Genomic DNA, 18,159 nt, shown 5'->3' with positions numbered 1-18,159 from the left:
ATAATTTGTTTGCCCCCTTGTATTGCAGTTTACCAAACAGAGAAGAAACCTATAAACGAAGTAATGTGATGCTTCAAATGACATTACTGATGATGCCATTAGTGGCACAAATCTTCCTAATTTTGAATGGAAAAGCGATGGCAGAATAAAAATCCTCGCCTGAGAGGCATGTTTGGTTGGATTCTAGTGGGTCAATTGTAAGGTCTGCAGAATCGCAATCCAAAATTCTCATATTCAGAGTTCGAAATAAGGCCAAACTTGTAATTCTGGGTATACGCTATACCTTGGCTTTCAAGTCTGGGTATGCCTTGACTTTCATTCTAATAGAAGATTGTTCAACAAAAACAAAACAAAAAAAAAATTGAAGCAACTTGCTATGGCATGTGGAGTTCTCGAGTATAGACAATAAGTAATTTGAGTAGGACTCAATTATGTGGCTAACCATGTACATGGTTTTTCCACTTGTTTTTTCAATGAATCTTGTATTTTAAAAAAAAAAAAAATTTCTGTTAAGAGGAAATCTTATTGATTGAGAGCGAGTACAAACAATGGCTTCATTGTTACAAAGATCCTGAAACCAAGAAGTGGAAAATGACCATTCTATCATGCTCATTGATGAGGTGGTTTTCCTTACCAGGGTGTCAGCTGTCTTGTTGATACACTGTGGAATATGGTGGAATGCGATGCATGTGAAGGAGGGTATTAGCTGTTTGATGTCTTGCAGCACAGCTAAAGTCGAAAGAGGGGGACATGTGGTGGATGGCTCTCTGAGATGCTTGATCAATTCCTGGTTGTCTGATTTTATGTATGATTGATAATATATCTCACCGTTCGCCATACCTTATTTACAACATGCAGACTCATTGGTTAGAGGTTCTTCCTTGACCATGGGTGTGGGAAAACTTGATTCATTGAATAAATTTCATAAGGGAAGTAGTTTTCTGTCCGGAAGTATGGCCTACGTTAGCACTCCCATGTGTCTATCTCTCTCCTCCTCAAAATAAGGGGCAGAGGTGTCTTTTCAAATGGAGAAGAGAGAGATAGACTAATGGGAATGCTAGCGTAGGCCACACTCCCGGACAGAGAACTTTCTCCCATTTCATAATTAAGAAATGGCAAAGAGAATACCACCTAGACGCGAGCAAAAATTGAGAGATTGTTTCCATAACAGGCAATTCTTATAAGGTCAAGTCTTTTGCTTATAACAGTAACTAGATTAATCAATTATGTTGGGACTTGGGATACCTAAATGAAGATAACATTAACTAGATTAACCAATTTTTTTAATTTCCAACTTTACCCTTATGTATCCTTACCCTTTTCTCCTCTGTCAACCAGGAAACCTACGACCTTACTCAACATATATATATCTTTATTGTTCTTCTTCCCCGCCTCCACTACTTTTACCTGACCGTCGGAGACGTTCGGAAGGGACGCCAGTATTGCGCGGTTTAGGGGAGAATTCGCTGTGGCCAACGCCGCCATCATCATCATCGAAGCATACTCCAACCACTAGACTCAGCTGGATGGATTCGAAGAGTACGAATCGGTGTTTGCTGCGATTCAAATAGGATCGATGCGGTTGAATTGGATTCCGATCCTTCAGATGTAGAAATACTACTCTACTCTATAATAGTCAACGTTGCCGGCCTCCTTGGAACTTAAGAAGGTCGCGGTCGGGAATGGAGAAGGTGTTGATAAGATGGGTGGTGGAAGTAGATTCATCATTTGGCGCTCCGCCCAATTATATCGTTAAGGCTAACTACGATGAAGCAGGTAAGTAGTAACACCTTTTTATGTTGTGATGCTCTCTCGAGTAGATATATGCCAGAAAAATTGCAACTTGTATCCGAGATCAGTGACCAAAGTACCCAAGCCTGATGAAAAACAACATAGGAATGAAAGCACTGTTTGGTACGCAATTTTGGAATGCATTCTAGGTCAATTTTGCAGACTATAAAAACAACTATTTTCGTTATGAGAGAATGCAAAATAGACCTAACATATCAAACACATCTTCATTTTCCGATCAAAACATTTACATAGAACTAGACTGTGTTTGGTATGAATTCTTGGAATACGTTCTAAGTTGATTTCGCATAGTACGATGATAAAATTAGGTTTCAATTTTCAACCTACATTGGCTTCAAAAGCAAAGGCAAAGCTCTGTTCTACACTGTTCAACATATTTCCTTGCCAATCTTCTTTTTGTGCTCAAAAACGAAATCTGAATCTAAAAATCTAAAATATGATTTCGATGTTTGTCACTATTCTTCAATGTTCCAACACTAAATCCAGAGCGTAATAGCTACAAATCATGTCTCAATTATTTTCCTGCAATTTTTCAGACGTTGGATCCGAATTATCCTCCAAGATAGTTTTTTCTATCCAATGGTCAAAACCTAAAAAAAAATCTAAAGGATTATTAAAGATTTCTTCGTCGCATCTTTTTTTTCCGTTTTCCTCCCAGTTTAACGCAGAATTTTACGGAACAACTAGAGGGTGAGGGTGAGATTTACCGGTTTAGGGGAAAGAATGGGTTAGATATAGATGGTGGATTGGTAGGTACAATTGAAAATTTTAAAAAAAAATTGCTTACCCTGCTTAATGTTATCTTAGTTTAGATAGGGCAAACATAACATGTGAAACATCGGGTACCTTAGGTGTCATTTACCCTTTAAAAAAAAAGCCTCCAGAGACTCAGTACATTCTGATCTACATTGATCTGGTCAAGGGCATCCAAGCTTTATTCAGTCCAATTTGCTTGGTTGTACTTAGTGATCTCATTTTGCAATGAGTTCACCTCCTCTTTCTTAAGCAGTAAGGAATAGAGGATACAGCTGAGCTTGAAATTTTGCTTGAAATTTTGAGATGGAAGAGCCAAGTGTAGCAGTTTTTGGTCACTCCCTGAGGAGAAAAATGTTAATGTTTCCCAAGAAAAGAGCTAAAGTGAGGGTGGGACAGAAATTGGACCTAGAAGGGTTTTAGGGTGGGAAAGAATATATGGTGGGAATATACTGAGAGACTGACAGATTGCATACCAGAGAACATGAGCAGCTTATTGAGGTCACTTCTATTACAGCCAATATAAGTGGGTCAACTGTATGTTCTGCTGCATGAACTTGTGTTTGGGGGGTGTGGGGTGTGGTACACCTTCAATACCAGAGTCGTTTCAAAGCCCTACTACTGATCTAAAAGTATAGTGCAAAGAAGCTCATGGAAAATACGATATAAAATGCTTGATACTGACTAAAGACCCAAGTCACTAATGGACCAGTTCTCTTCCAACATAAGGCTGAGCTGGAACCTGCTTCGTGAGGTGAGAACATGGATTGATGACATTATTATGCCAAGGGTTTCACTAGTCACAATAATTTGAAGCTGTATCCTTCTTTCTGAAATCTGAATGTTTCAGTGACAGGATCTCATCAGGCAGAGGATTTTAAAGAGTGGAATCCACGATTCCGATCCAAATCAGCGGATCCGGACAATCTGATCTCAAGTTTTGAAACTCAGATCAGGCCACTATTTCTTGGTACCCAAAAGATGTGTGTAAGACAGAATCAACAGCTTCACCAAACTGTGTAGCTGCAACTTAGCTAGATATGTTTGACATGAGACAATTGGCAGCCTCCTAACTTCCAAGAAAAAGTAAACCAGAAGTTCCCTTCATCCCAAAAACTATAGGTATCAAGTAACACAATATATCAGTAATCAAGAAACAAGGCCTCCTAAAACTTCCAAGAAAACGTAAACCAGAAGTTCCCTCCATCCCAAAAACCATAGGTATCAAGTAACACAATATATCAGTAATCAAGAAACAAAGCCTCCTAAAACTTCCAAGAAAAAGTAAACCAGAAGTTCCTTCCATCCCAAAAACTATAGTTATCAAGTAACACAATATATCAGTAATCAAGAAACAAAGCCTCACCGCTCTCAGTGTGTTTGATCACTTGTAGCTCTAGAAGACCATGTCTAACCAAAACCAATGTCTATTTGATCACTTCTCACTAACTTGAGCATTAGGTCTGGAGTTCCGGATACCAGAAACTTCACTAATTCGAGGCAGAAGCAAAGCCTTTTTAGGAACCTCATCTGATGATGAACCACGAGCCTTCTTCTTAAGCTGTTCAAAAAGTCGGTGTGCTTCTTTGAATTCATCTCCTGCACTTGGTCCATGACTCTCCCATTCGTCTATCACTCGCTGCTGGAACTCCATTGCAAGTGTATAGCTGCAGAAGCCACAAGAAATTGATCCAGTAATAAACTCCAGCTATATAATAAATAGTGGAGTGAAGTCTTGTTGAATGCTACATTTCACGTCAACAAGATGGAGTTGACAGACATGCATACTAAGATACACATTTATGTATGATTATGGATGTATTAAGAAAGACCAGTGCCCCATTGAAGTAACAGACAATTTTATAACTGACAGCACTTACCAGTTGAGAAGGAAAAACGAAAAATAAATAGATATGCACATTGATAAAGAAAAAGCATCTTGCGATGTTCTCGTGAACATATAGAGCATCCAATGTATCCATTCCACATCATTTACACAGATTTTTATTTCTATGAGTATTGGTTCTTAGTCTTTTGTGATTCTTTGAATTCTGGCTTATCTATATTTTTTCTTTTTGGTTTGCAAGTTTTACTTGCTGTTCTGTTGAACAAAATCCTCTAGCATTTTTCATTGTCATTCTTCTGATCTCATCCTCTCCATCTCCACATTCCCATAGATTCAAAACATTAACACTGGAGCCTCCCCTGCCCTTTTTTATTTACTTGTTTTGTTTATTCTCACACTTGTTTTGCAGCTTTTAGAGGTTCAGGTTTCAAAGTCAGAGCCTCGTTGATTACCAGTCTAGGCACCAAGACGAAACAGAGGAAACCAAACCAAACTGTCATACAAATCATGACTGTTCAAGTCTCCCCTCAAATGCTTCTTTAAATCGTTCTACCCAAAACTAACTCAAAATAGGTTGTACCAAACAAAAAGCTTGTTCAATATATTTCTGTAGAGAAAACATAAAAGATCAGATGTTTTTTACGTCATTTCTTTTTATTTTTTTACAAAGTTGTGTCTTTCAAATTCCTGTCAATCTTGATCAAGTATCTATATAGACCTTCTGTTTGCTCGACAGATTTGTTGCTTTCCTGATTTACTTTTTTCAATCATGGTTAATATTCCATCTGTGTTGCTGTTTTCACGTTCTAGGATGATAGTTTGATGGCAATAAGAGAACCATAGCCATAATTAGGCTTTCAAGCTTAAATCCAAGAGAGGCAAATTAGGTTAGATGTTCAGGAGTCGAAACACTGAAGGTAAGGTTTAAGATCAGAATATGAATTAAAAATCAGGAAAGATTCTTTCGAATTGCTGTACTACTTCGATACAAACTTGAACCAAACCAAAACTTTGATTGCAGCAAGACCAAAGCAAAGGAAAACATTAGAAAAAAAGGAGTACAAATAGAACATGTGCAATTTCTTTAAAAAAGCAACTGGAATTGATCGTGAAGAGTCATTGCTATACCCAAACTCCCATTCTCCCAAAAGGACGACTCTATCACAGGGTTTGACGAGAGACATTCAACCCCATAAGAAAATTCCAACTCTGTAAAATGGCCAAAAAATTTATGACATCTATGTTCTGTCCAGCCTTTTGAAGTGCAAAAACCTCTTTCCTGTGTTGTTCATCAAACAGGGAAGGGAGAAACACTTTTTTGTCCCCACCTTCTCTCTCCATTATTACTATATTTTGCGAGAAAATGGAATCCAGCATGTGACCTTATGGCTGTGATGCAATAGGTAAACCAACTGCCAATGGTTAGAAATCAAACCCTTGTATTTACATACATATTTCCTTTTTATATTTTTTTGATAAATAATGATTTTATCAAAAGCGAAACAAAATTACATCAAGCTAACATACACCACTACCAACCACAAGGAACAGCTGGAAACAGAAACAACAGCAAAAAAGACGAACCAACGATTAGTTAATAGAAAAAGAATCCAAATACTGTAGCTCTATGTTCAGCCCAGGTTTGGGAAGCTCATCAGCCAAGTTCACCAATGAGAGGACTCAACCACTTATGATTGAGGCTGCATCACCCTCCGCAATCAAATCTAACCACCCATGGGAAAGTAGGAGGCCTAGCTCATTTTTCTTTTATTATAATTTTATTTACCAGCAGCCAAGTCTTATTCACCCCAAGGTTTGATAACAGAAGAGAACTACCACTAAAAGGATGGGGAGAAAAAGGAAATAACTTTTCTTTTTCAAAATAATTTTCCATGTTACAAGTGTATTTTCCGATTGCATGCATCACCACATAAAGCACAAATCTATAACCAGAGGGTAGTAGGAAAGCAAAACATGAATTAAACATAATCTCATAGATGCCTAATGCATGAATATAGGTCATCACTGCCCAAGTACATGCATAATTTTCTACTCTGTTCAGTGGCACTTTTAAGGTGCCTTACCTTGAAGTGAGCATCAGGGCATAAATATAACATACCTTCTGCTAACACAGCAAAATTTGCAGCTGACTAGTGTAAATTGCAAACTTGCTCATGTCAATAATCAGCCAAGAAAATACCCAATCAGTTGAGCCATAACCGAACTGGTAAAAACTTTTAATCACTTAAAATAATTGGTTTCCACTGGATCAAAGCCCTGACATTTCCAATTGTTTAATTCCCATATTTAGGTCTATTCTTCAGAAGTTCCTTAATCAAGTGAATCATCACTCCGCAACAAAATGCTCCTTGGCCCCTCTACAAGCAAGGTATCGAAGAGAACATGTGTAACTATAGTAGGAAGAATGACTTCTCTTGTATGTGTTTAATTCGGTTGAACTTCCTATAGAATTTGTTTTTATAAATATATAATATATCATACATAATAATCAAGCCACTGAAACTTAGTAGAGCATAACCATACATCCAAAAATAGAAGCTTTCACTAAAATAATTCATTTCCAACTCTAATCTTCCCCTTTACCCATTTTTGGGTTGTCTTCTTAATCAAAAGTATTTAATTAGATATTTACTCCAAAAACTAGTAACCAAAAGTTGATAACATCTCTGAGCACATCAAACAAGGAAAGAAACAATGAGAGAAACATAGACAAAATTTCCCAAACTTTTTTTAAAAAGCATTTTATATCAACCATCAAGTCCATCAAAGAGCCACCATATGGCATCAGAAGAAAATAACCAAATCAGGTAGATAATAATTCAGAATCGAAAATGTACTTACCATAAACTAATAGCAGTTGATTAATGTTATATAATGACAGTAAAGTCATAAACTGGGAAAGCATTCATACCTCCCCATGGCACCATAAGCTTTTGAAAGGTTCTGACATGCTTCAATCGAATCAGCATGATGAGGGCCAAGAGACGCATCCATGATGTCCTTGGCAACAGAAAACATTTGTGCAGCAGACTGAGGCTTGTCCAACTCCAAATATGCTGCACCTAAATTGTTGTAGTTATACCCCACTTCAATGTACTTTGACCCAAAGCACTTCTGTGAAATTTCTGATGCACTTTCCAAGTATGGTAACGCCTGAGTCGCCTTCCCTGTCAACAGAAGTAACCGACCTATTCTTGCAGAAACACACCATTTTGAGGGTCGTAGTTGTGGAAGCTTCTCAACTATGGCCATACATTTTTCTAGTGGTGAAATTGCAGTTTCAAACTCATTCATTGTCTCATAAAGCATTGAAATCTCCATGTAAGCTACAACAACTAATTTAGAGGAAGCCATATCTTCAACTAATTCAGAGGAAACAATTGCTTTCTTGTCAAGAATTCCCCATGCTTTTTCAAGGTACCTCTTTGAATCAGCAAACTTCTCCTGATTACACAAGACTTTTGCCATTAAAAGGAACACAGTACCTGGAGTTTCATTCTCTTCGTCTGTCCGCTGAGCAATATCTTTTAGAATATTAAGTGCCTCATCATACCTCCCCAAGGCAATCTGCATAGCAGCAGCACCAATTTCTACAGTAAGTTGATCAGAATGACGACCCTGATTCTTTAGAATCTTCTTTGAGAGTTCATTTTGCTCTGTTGCCTTCTCATGTTCTTCCAACCCACTGTAGATAAGCCCAAGGATACCCCTATCAGATGCAACCTCCACTGAATTGTTACCTAGTTGAGCCGTATGTATCTCTATTGCCTTCAAACAAAAAGGCAAAGCATCTTTAAAATTCATAACTTCCAAATATTTTTGTGCTAACTTCCGATTTGACATGGCAACCTCACTGCTTTCTGGCCCTAGAGCTTTCTCTTGCAATTCCAAACCCCTCCGAAGATTGATAATAGCTTCCTCGGTTCTCCCCATTGCATTGTTCGTTTTATACAATTCACGCAGAACCGCAAAAAGAACATGCCTGACATTATCAACATTGACGCCATCTTCTTCCAACTTTATCAGTATCCTATTAGCTCTATTTAGATACCCTAAGCTGTCATTTAATTTCTTCAGGTGGTAGCTAGCAGCACCCATCGTATTTAAAGTCATGGCAACTGGTAGAGGAGCTTTATTGCCACTTTCCAAGATCGGCAAAGCTCTATTCCCAAAATCCAGAACTCTCTCATACAGACCTTTCTCATTGTCATCACCTTCTTGGTTCAGATCAAGGCTTGCTTTCAAGAAAGCCAGACATAAGTCCTCCTCTTCAAAAGCAGATGACATGTCTTCAAAAGCTTTGAAGATGTCTTCGAGTGTCTGTGCAGACTCGAAAGCTTCTTCCATTTCTGTTTGATTTTCTGTGTCTGGTGGACAAATGAGGCAATATGTCCACAAGGGAATCAAGATTTCGGTCTCTGGAGATATCTCTGCAATTAGTTCTGTGTCAGTTAAGGTGCTGGAGAAGAGAAGATAAGAATCTTTTCACGGTGAATAGCAAGATGGGAGGGTCTCACTTGCCTCAATGCAATATCAGATGCAAAACGAATGGAAAGTATAAAGAAACAACGGAAGAAAAGATAAGCACAATCAATATTTTTAATAGGTAATGCAACGGACGAAGAACAGTGGTTCTGTTAAAAGAACACAAATAAAGAACACAAACAAGAGTATATAAATCCATAAAAAGAACAGTGGTTCTGTTAGAAAAACACAAACAAGAGCATATAAATCCATAAAAAGAAAACTGGTTCTGTTAAAAGAACACAAACAAGAGTATATAAATCCATAAAAATGTTGGGAGAGACAAGGGTGAGCAGTACCTTAATGGCCGGAGACGGTTACCAAAGCCATAAACCCTCTAGAACCAAAAACCCTTGGATAACCTTTTCATGCCGGTGATTTCCTGTGCAGTCTTTAAATAGAAAGTGAGATTTTTTGTTTTTTGGGAAATTTACACCCCCTCCCTTGAACTATGCCTTAATTACACCTCCTCTCCTTTGTTTTAAAAAATTACAGTCTTACTCATCTTCTAGACTTCTAAGGCTGACAGTGTTATTCAAGTGTTGTTGTAGAACTTGTAGTATGTAAAAGATCATTTTACCCTTAAAGTAAAACATGCCAAATCGAATGACCATTTTACCCTTTTGTTCATCTTCAACCCAAACATCCCCAAACATCCCCAAAATCGAACCATTGTGAGAGAGAGCTATGCAAACCTAACGAGCTCAAAGGAATCTCCTGCAACTCTCATTAATCTCCGGCGGAAATAAAGGTGCAACTCTCCAGCGAAGTTAAGTTTTCCAATGGTTCATATGCTCTCCCTCTCATCTCCTTCGTTTATGTGAAAAATTATAGCACAATCGCTGAAACTGAGATTTTAGGATTGTTCAAAAAATTAGTGCTTACTTTCCGGCCCCCCATGTTCATTAGGGAGTTTCTTCTCAAGCGAGTGGCTCCAAGGGAGTAAGCGGAGTCGAACTCAGGACCTTCAGCTTCCTTAGGTCTCGTCCCTTGCCAACTACGCTGCCCCTTGGGGTTCAATGATATGCCATTTAAAACCCAATTAATAAAATAAAAATAACCTAAGCTAATAATCATGGCCACATTAGAAATTAATGGACTCTCTATTTACCTTTACAGCATGGTAATTTGAGACAACCAAAAGCAGAATTACTTCAATACAAACAATATATGAATACTAGTTTCTTTCTTAACAGTTTGGTCAATTAGTGCAAATCATAGACACCAGATATTGCATTTGTTAAAGCTCACTGCCAAGATCTATGAGATCTCAACAATTCCTTGTTTGGCTTCAATTGAAAATACTTCTAAGTACTCAAAGTCTCGAACAACTCAAGAGTCAAACAAAGCATTTCAACTCCCAGTGAATTGGGATTCTTAAAAAACTTACTAAATTTCTACTTACCATTTTCTTGTCAAATAGAATCTCATAGCTTCTTGAAGACAACTAATTACTTTTTTTGTGAATGAAGGGCAGAGTTGCATTTAGCAGTCTCTGATTCAATATTGTTCATGTACATTTGAAGTATTTTTTGTCATTCATATCCTTGTTTGTTTTTCTTGTCATTATATTAGATATCCAATATGCTAACTCATGGTTAATCTTTTGTGCAGATCTCATGTCTACATCTAGTGTGACTGACTTCAACCTTCGTGGATTGAAGTGTATTAACATGAAATGTAATGTGAATTTACAACAATTGATGGAAGGGATGTGAGTGTGAAACTTAGATTAGGGTGGTTGGAGCTTGTTGGTCAAATTGTATTGTGGTTTTTTTTTTCTTTTCGGGATAGCTTTTATTGTAAAAAATTGTAAAACAAAGGTTGATAGACTACTATTAATAATAAAATGAGCTTCTTGGTTAAGCCTTGTGTATGCGTTATATTATTATCTTAATTAATTAAGGATATTATATATGGGGAAAAAAATTTTGTCCGGGAGTGTGGCTTACGCCAGCACTCCCATGAGTCTATCTCTCTCCTCCCCATGTGAAAAGACACCTCTACCCCCTTATTTTAAGGAAGAGAGAGATAGACACATGGGAGTGCTGGCATAGGCCACACTCCCGTACAAAAAACTGCTTCCCATTATACATTCAGACATTTCAAGGAATCATATACAAGACTGCAACTTATTCAAAGGACTCGATATGATAATCTAGTACTCAAATTTTAGTCCTCAGTTTTTTCAAGCGGCCAGAATTTCTCCTAAAACAAGACAACATGGTAGACCTAGAACAAGCACATCCATTAAGTAAATAAAATCGAACATCGGAACCTATTTTTTTGAATTTTCTTCTCATCCTTCGTCTCCTCTCTCTCCTCCCCTTCTTCTCTATCTCCATCTCTGTCTTTGGCGCCAGCTCCCTCCCTTCGGACCTTGCTTGTCCCCAAACAGAATTTATTTTTACATGGACTAAAGGTCTGGTTATAAATTCTGTTTGACTTTTCCATACCACAAGGTCAGACCCTCTCTTTAAAATTATAATTCTGGAGTCTGGAAATGGTTTTAAAAATCGGAATCTGATTGGTAGAATAGGCTGATTCGTATAAAATTGACAGACTGATTCAATTGATTCACACCGATTCCTATCAATTTTCAACTGAGTCTCACCAATCCAAGCCAGTTCAAATTGAGATTGACATTGGCCGATCCGATTACGGATTCTGAGTTTTGAAACCCTGGTTTGGATAATTTAGGATTGTCACTTCTTCTCTACTTGTCTGCCATGTATTTACACACTTCAATGAAAAGTAACGCTTACGAGGACATGGCATTTAACCATGGTTCTAAGTATCGGTATTGTATCGTCCGTATGTATCAATTTTATTAATCATCGATATCGATATCATGCCGATACCATATCAGTAGCACAGTACAGACAAGGGGTAAAAAGGTTCAAAAACTCATTTTTTAAGGAAATCAAGGGGTAATTTTGTCTGATGCAGCCGACCCAGGCCGATATCGTATCGATATCTTATCGGTTTTCTGTGTTGCTGATAACCACTCCGATATCGTGCACTAAAACCATGCATTTAACCCAAAAACAAAAAAAAATTATAAAAAAAAAAGGACATAGCAGGATGAAACTCATCCTCCCCTGGGTCATATCAGGACACTGTGTGAACTGAACTTAAATTGTAAAATACTGATTCGGTTCCACGGTAGCATATATTTCAAGTTCGACCACTATTCCCGCCATTACTAGCTGCCGCCGCTGAGGCGAACCCTGAAAGAAGGGCTAAAAGCTTTCACTTCCTGGGAATTTCCGAAATTATGCAAATGGCTTGGCGTGATGGCTTTGACGAAACTCGCGTTTTCATTGCACCGGGTAACTTTTTAGCCTTCATTTTCTGCTTCAATCCATTTTTTTTAGGGTTCCATAAATTAGTTCATGGCGATATCAGTTTGATTCAGAACTGAAATTGTTTGCTATTTCTAACAGAAGCTATTGCTAGAATTGCATCAATGGCCCAAAAAATTCAATAAATAGTATCATGACACCCAATAGAAAAAGTCTGTTAACGCGTTCGTTGGATTTTCTGGTTATAGTGTCGAATATGAAGTGGCTTTTAAGTAATACAATCACACAAATGATCGCTACATAGGCGGGCCCTTTTGAACCATTAAATTCCCAGAACTAATTTTAAGACCTTGAGTGAAACCCAACTTGTGCAACTCTGGTGGTTTCTGAGTGGAGCAACATATGCAGAAGTCCTCATTTGAATCATGACTTATTTGTTGATATAGCAGTGAAATTAACTTCAGAAACACATTTACATTATGGAGAGGTACGATTGGTGTGGGAATACTAGTGCTTATTGACTTATGCATTATTTCATATGTCTTGCAGTACCTGGTCCTGCTACTACAATTGAAAATGGTAAAGGATCTTTGTTGTCTCTTCGCCATCCAAAGTCAGGTAATCTGATAGTTGTGCCCAATTTTCTTTACTTCACTCTTTAATTGTTAACCCTAAGAGTGAAGGGTAGACTGAACTTTTGGTCCTAATATTTTCAATTCAGAATTGTTAAGCATAATAATGAGGTTGCAGTTTCGTAATGCAGGGCATCATGTCATGGAATGTATATTTTATTAACCAACCATATGTTTCGGCTTTGATGAATTTAAGCCTTATAACCCTCTCTATGTTTCTGCCCATGATTTATCATATCAATGCGAATTCACAACAGGCTTGCCTTATGAGTTTAACTAGAAGCTAATGCCTGGTAGGCTCAGGGATTTGTAGTCTTAGATTTTATTTTCACTAATTTGTCAGGAAACCCAGCTTGTTATTTATTCATCAACAACTCCCTCCAAGAACTGCATTGGTTCAAGCAATCCTATGCCTCCTGGTTCCTAGGGGATTCTGTTTGTGAAGGTGATCAACAACTCTCTCCATCATGTTTAATAAAATGTACCATTTCTTCTATTCGTTTACGAATGTGATTTCTTTTGATGTTTGTACCACTGGTTTCATCTTTGAGCCATTGAGAGACCATGCACTTAGCATATATTCATAATTGCATAGGCATATTCACATGCAAATACGCTCAGTTAGTGTAAATATCCACTACCATAGGCATACAGTTTTCCTCACAATGTCATGCTAGTATCATACTCAAATTACTTCCAGAATTTAGATTGGTACTTTTTTTATTGAGAAAAATAATGCTTCATAGATATTATCTATGATATAAGTTCCCAATCTAAACATTGAAATAACTATGTATTTGACAAGCCTGAGTTTTCCGTTGACCTTGATATATTATCAGATTCAGTAGCTTTTCCTTAATAATGTTCAATTTAATATTTTATATTTTGCATATAGATAATCTTTCATTGGGATGTTAAGTCTGGAAGTAAATTTATATGACAGATGGCGGCCTGCATAGTGCCACACCAGTTGATCCTGTTTTTATACTGTTGCCCATTTTTGAGGATGCTCGAACGAAGGTATGCTTCTATGTGGCGATTGATTTTGGATCACTCACAATGAACCAAATCTTTGCTTCCTATTTTGTTGCATTTCATCCCCTTTTGCAGGGTTCTGGTCTTTTTTCTGCCCCTAAACTCTGCAGTTGATGTAATGTCACTGGCCTTGGTGTCATAACTTTTTCCCCCCATAATTCCTTTTCTACTTCAGCTGTTGCTATTATGATCTTATAGAGAGGTAAATTTTTCGTCTTATTGAATTATTGACTTTATTCGAAGTTATTGGTTGAATGTACCTTTGAAATGCAGAAAGGGCATGACCAGGGGAAGTTCAGGCAGTTAGATGAAATAATGTTTGTCAGCGGTTATCCTGGATATCAACATATATTATCCATTGCAGAAGATTCCATGAAAGTAGTTTGTGAAATAAAAGGTGACCTGCTGCCTCAATTTTTAAGTAGCATGTATGGAAACAGCCTCTCTGCGAAAGCAGGGGTAAGGCTGTGTACACATTATGACCCTCCCCAGACCCCGCAGTGGCAGGAGCCTTGTGCACTGGGCGGGCCTTGGTACAACGGTAAGGTTGCTCCATTGTGACCAAGTAGTGGTCACGGGTACGAGTCTGGAAACAGTCTCTCTGCAAAACCAGCGGTAAGGCGAGTACATAATGACCCTCTCCGGACCCCGCAGTGGCGGAAGCCTTGTGCACTGGGTACGCCCTTTTTTTTTTTTTAATGTATGGAACAGCTTGCATCTGTGGCCAAGGCTGTAAACCACAAGCAAGATCCATTGGATTGGAGTTCTTTTCTTGAGATTGATGGAAAAGAACAAGGATCTGAAACTAGGTATCTTGGCTCCATGCATAGGCAGAACTTTCTAATTGAACAGTTTCTGTTTGGGGCCAGTTCTGTTTGTAGGACTTTATTCTATTCTATCAGCTACCTTGTGAAAAGTTCCAAACCATAGTTTATGAACGGGGCTGTACACCCTAGTTCTGTTCTCATGCATCTCTTGTTGCAATGCTAATATAATATTTAAACTGTATGATGCATCCCACTCCATTTCGATTCAGATTATTCTTCTGACAGGCAGTATAGATATATTAATATGCTGATATGGTACTTTACCGGTGGAAAAACCTGATGTCTTAAGCATTTATAAACTGCAAAGCCATATATGTGGCACAAATCAAGATGGGATATGTGGGAGCTGATGAATGTGGCCATCTTATCTGTTGCGTTTGTTTAATCTAGATGTGTCAATTGCTTGGGGTGGGATGGCCACTGAGGGTAGCAGGTCACTGTCAACCTGGAAGCAACACAAATGTAAACTGGGTTGTAAGTAGCAACCCATAAGCTGGAAAACTAGTTGGTAGGTGGTTCTTAGTGAAGAGAATTTAGTTTCATTCCGTTCTGTGGCAAGTTGGATTATGATGCTTCTAACCCTAACCTTACCTGGACTGGAATCAGGGTTGGATTAGCCAGCCCTCTACCTGGAAAAACTTCCAGGTGGTTCAAGAACTGCCATGGGTAATGTTATTGGATAATTGTTGGTAGCCCTAACAGAATCTTTATAATGGATGCATATGTTCATCTGTTTCAATGTATTTTCAGCCAAGGAGATAATATAGGTGGGCCTCGTCAATATGAGGGGTTCTGTACGATATGCAGATCAGCCCTTTGGAATGACGAGGGTACCAAACTGTACACCATAGTTTGATATGCAGCAAGTAGGAGAATGTGGCGGAATGTCGGATATACTTTTAAGTGATAAATTAGTTATGCATGAGAATAAGTCACATTGGTTAACTAGAGTGGAAATCTAATTTGTATTCTTTGAATAATATCTTTTGCAGAAATTGGATCCTCAAAGTTCTATAGGCTTGATGACTCCAAGGTTTTATCTTGGTTGGGCCATAAGGTATGGCTTGATATTCTCAGTTTATGAAATTGTATGAGAATCTTCAGAGATGTTATTTAAATAAACGCTATCAACTTAACATGATTAAGTTCATTAGTAACCAAACCTCACTAACCCCAGTCAATACTGAAAGAGAGAACCTTTGGATTTGGAGAATATAGACCATAACTAGAATTTTAAAATATTAAACCTTGTAGCTTACAGTATTAATAATACACATTAGGAGGTTGGACCTCGCTGTAACCAGGTTTTATAAATGAGAAATTAAATTATCTGGATACCTAGCCCTCCCCTCCCCCACCAAAAAAATTAAAATAAAATAAAATTGGGGAGATCTAATGCTCACGGCATTTCTTCCTTCTTTCTTCATGATCAACCAATCTTATATTCATGTGTAAACAAAGGAAAGCAAAATATTCGCATGCACAAAAACCTTTGATTGGATTGTGTCTTTATTCTTGTTCGATGAATGAGTTTCTTACCTCATTTTATGTGCTTGTAACAAGGACGCACTCCTGGCTTTATGAAATTGCCATCAGTGAATTTTCTTGCAAGGTAAATGTTCACTTGTTGTGTCTCATGTTCTTGTTCCTCCTGAATGCAGGTGCACCAGTTAAAAGTGATACTACCCACACTCAACAAAAACTATGCTGTTCAGAATGAGCAGGATACATGTATGTGTTTTATGATGCTAGAATAAATTTTTGCTTGGGATTGGAACAAACATATGTGCATCCTTCTTAGGCTCTCATATTCAATAAAATGACTTGATCAGGCTGTCTAAGATATCATACTGATAGGACTTTATGAAGAAGACATTTGACATATTCTAGTCTAAGGAAAAAGCTAAGAGATCATACTGATAGGATCATTTATTTCAGTAACTTCTTAGCCTAGTGTCAACAATTAACATGGTGATACACATTGAGTGGAAGAACGCATCCATGTGTCTGTATTATGTATTACTGCTACTTAAAGAGCATCTCTATGATGCACTTCATTCGTTCTTAAAATTCATTTGTGTCCAATTCTTGTTCCGACTTTTGTAACACTGTTTATTGGTCAATTTCCCCCTTCACTGCGTCTTTGCAAACTGCATTTGTAAGCTCATTATAGCTACAAAGAAGAGTAATCATAAAATAAGGAGGAAGGAGAAGAAAATGTGGTGCTGAAGCTGAACTTGCTAGCTAGGCTGTGATTCCTTTCCACTTATACTGAATTTCTCTTTACAAATACAAATTTCACCTCACTGGTGCAGTAAAAGATGCGGTCTCTTTGATAGGGGAGTATTTGAAGGATGAGCCTTGGTTGATGCTCTTGTGTGGTAATCTAAGGTAAGACCTTGGACTTTAAGTCACCTGCTCAAAGATTTCAAGTTTTTATTATTTTGAAGAGTAGTTTGTTTTTCATTTAGCTTCCAGTTTACATTTTCTTGCGATGGTGGGAAGAAGTCTGAAATAACATTTATGAGCATGAAATGTTTTCTTACTGGTTCATACTTTGGAGCATCTGCAGGATAGATCTACAAGAGGCAACTAGAAAAGTAACAGCGTATGATGTCCTTCCTACTGCTACAGAGAGTAGCCCTGGGTCATCTCATTCCTTGCCGGTATATTCTATCTTTTCATTACAATGTCAGTCCTTTTACTGCTTTCATCTTTTCCCTTTGTCTCATGGTACTATCTAAAGTTGATCGGGGCTTTATGTTGTGTTAAATGTTTCACTGAAGATGGACCTCAGTGTTCATTTCAGTTGCTTTTACATGGATAAATTATTTTAAAGCTCAGCCTAACCTAGCCTGACCCACTGAATCTCATCTTGGGTAGTCTACTTAGGGTAAAGCTTTGGGTTGGGATCGGTTAATAACTATGGTTTGCCTTCTTCTTTTTAAGGTTGGGCCCAAGTTGATCCCTATTCAATCTGACCTATTCTCTAGAAGCCAAAAGTCTACCTTATTCTACTTAACATTTTTATCAATTTTCTTTTAGGTAAAGAGTGGGAGTGACAAGAAAACGTCAAGCAGTGCAAAACAAGCAAAGAAGATGAAAACAGAGACAGACTCACATAACATCAAAGATATGTTTCGCAGGGCTACAAGAAACAAGCGATGAGTTTTGCCGGCAGCAAGAGTTGAATGAAATCGCCAACTTCAGTCTTGGTATGCAAAGACACTGAATTTTGCTAGTGTAACCCCTTCAAGCATCCATGCCATTGGAAAGGGTAATTGAATCATTAGTAGCATGATTGTGATTTTCTCAGGGTGATCCATTATGCTTGTGAGAATTATCACATGAAACTTCTGTAGGGTTGCACCTGATGAGGCAAACAAAGCTGTATTATTACAATT

General features: G+C 37.8%; 2 protein-coding genes across 2 annotated transcripts; one reads left to right on the top strand and one right to left on the bottom strand.

The window, feature by feature from the left end:
* Positions 1 to 4,000: 4,000 nt before the first annotated feature.
* Positions 4,001 to 9,856, bottom strand: LOC122667344 (protein KINESIN LIGHT CHAIN-RELATED 3-like). Its single transcript, XM_043863605.1, has 4 exons — positions 9,842 to 9,856; positions 8,954 to 9,066; positions 7,344 to 8,891; positions 4,001 to 4,232 (listed from the first exon to the last, which is right to left on the bottom strand). Exons 1-4 carry the CDS (start codon positions 9,854 to 9,856, stop codon positions 4,001 to 4,003), a joined length of 1,908 nt encoding a protein of 635 aa, XP_043719540.1.
* Positions 9,857 to 12,099: 2,243 nt separating this feature from the next.
* On the top strand, positions 12,100 to 18,159 carry LOC122666731 (ribonuclease H2 subunit B). Its single transcript, XM_043862790.1, has 10 exons — positions 12,100 to 12,288; positions 12,811 to 12,879; positions 13,237 to 13,338; positions 13,837 to 13,913; positions 14,202 to 14,325; positions 15,748 to 15,812; positions 16,417 to 16,486; positions 17,071 to 17,146; positions 17,328 to 17,421; positions 17,801 to 18,159. The coding sequence occupies exons 1-10, from the start codon at positions 12,234 to 12,236 to the stop codon at positions 17,921 to 17,923; spliced, it is 855 nt and encodes a 284-aa protein (XP_043718725.1). The 5' UTR covers positions 12,100 to 12,233; the 3' UTR covers positions 17,924 to 18,159.

The sequence above is a fragment of the Telopea speciosissima genome, chromosome 7 (genome assembly GCF_018873765.1).
Source record: "Telopea speciosissima isolate NSW1024214 ecotype Mountain lineage chromosome 7, Tspe_v1, whole genome shotgun sequence".
NCBI classification, from domain to species: domain Eukaryota; kingdom Viridiplantae; phylum Streptophyta; class Magnoliopsida; order Proteales; family Proteaceae; genus Telopea; species Telopea speciosissima.
Note: the sequence above shows the minus strand (reverse complement) of the source record. Positions and strands in the feature narration are given on the sequence as shown.

Bases quoted from the DNA above. Each gene is read 5' to 3' on its own strand.
- LOC122666731 (XM_043862790.1), top strand. From the start codon at position 12,234: ATGCAAATGGCTTGGCGTGATGGCTTTGACGAAACTCGCGTTTTCATT. The intron at 16,487-17,070 runs GTATGTGTTTTA...TCACTGGTGCAG, and splicing joins TCAGAATGAGCAGGATACAT to TAAAAGATGCGGTCTCTTTG. The intron at 17,147-17,327 runs GTAAGACCTTGG...GAGCATCTGCAG, and splicing joins CTCTTGTGTGGTAATCTAAG to GATAGATCTACAAGAGGCAA.
- LOC122667344 (XM_043863605.1), bottom strand. The intron at 8,892-8,953 runs GCAAGTGAGACC...TCTCTTCTCCAG, and splicing joins GCATCTGATATTGCATTGAG to CACCTTAACTGACACAGAAC. The intron at 4,233-7,343 runs GTATGAATGCTT...TGGCTTCTGCAG, and splicing joins GCTTATGGTGCCATGGGGAG to CTATACACTTGCAATGGAGT.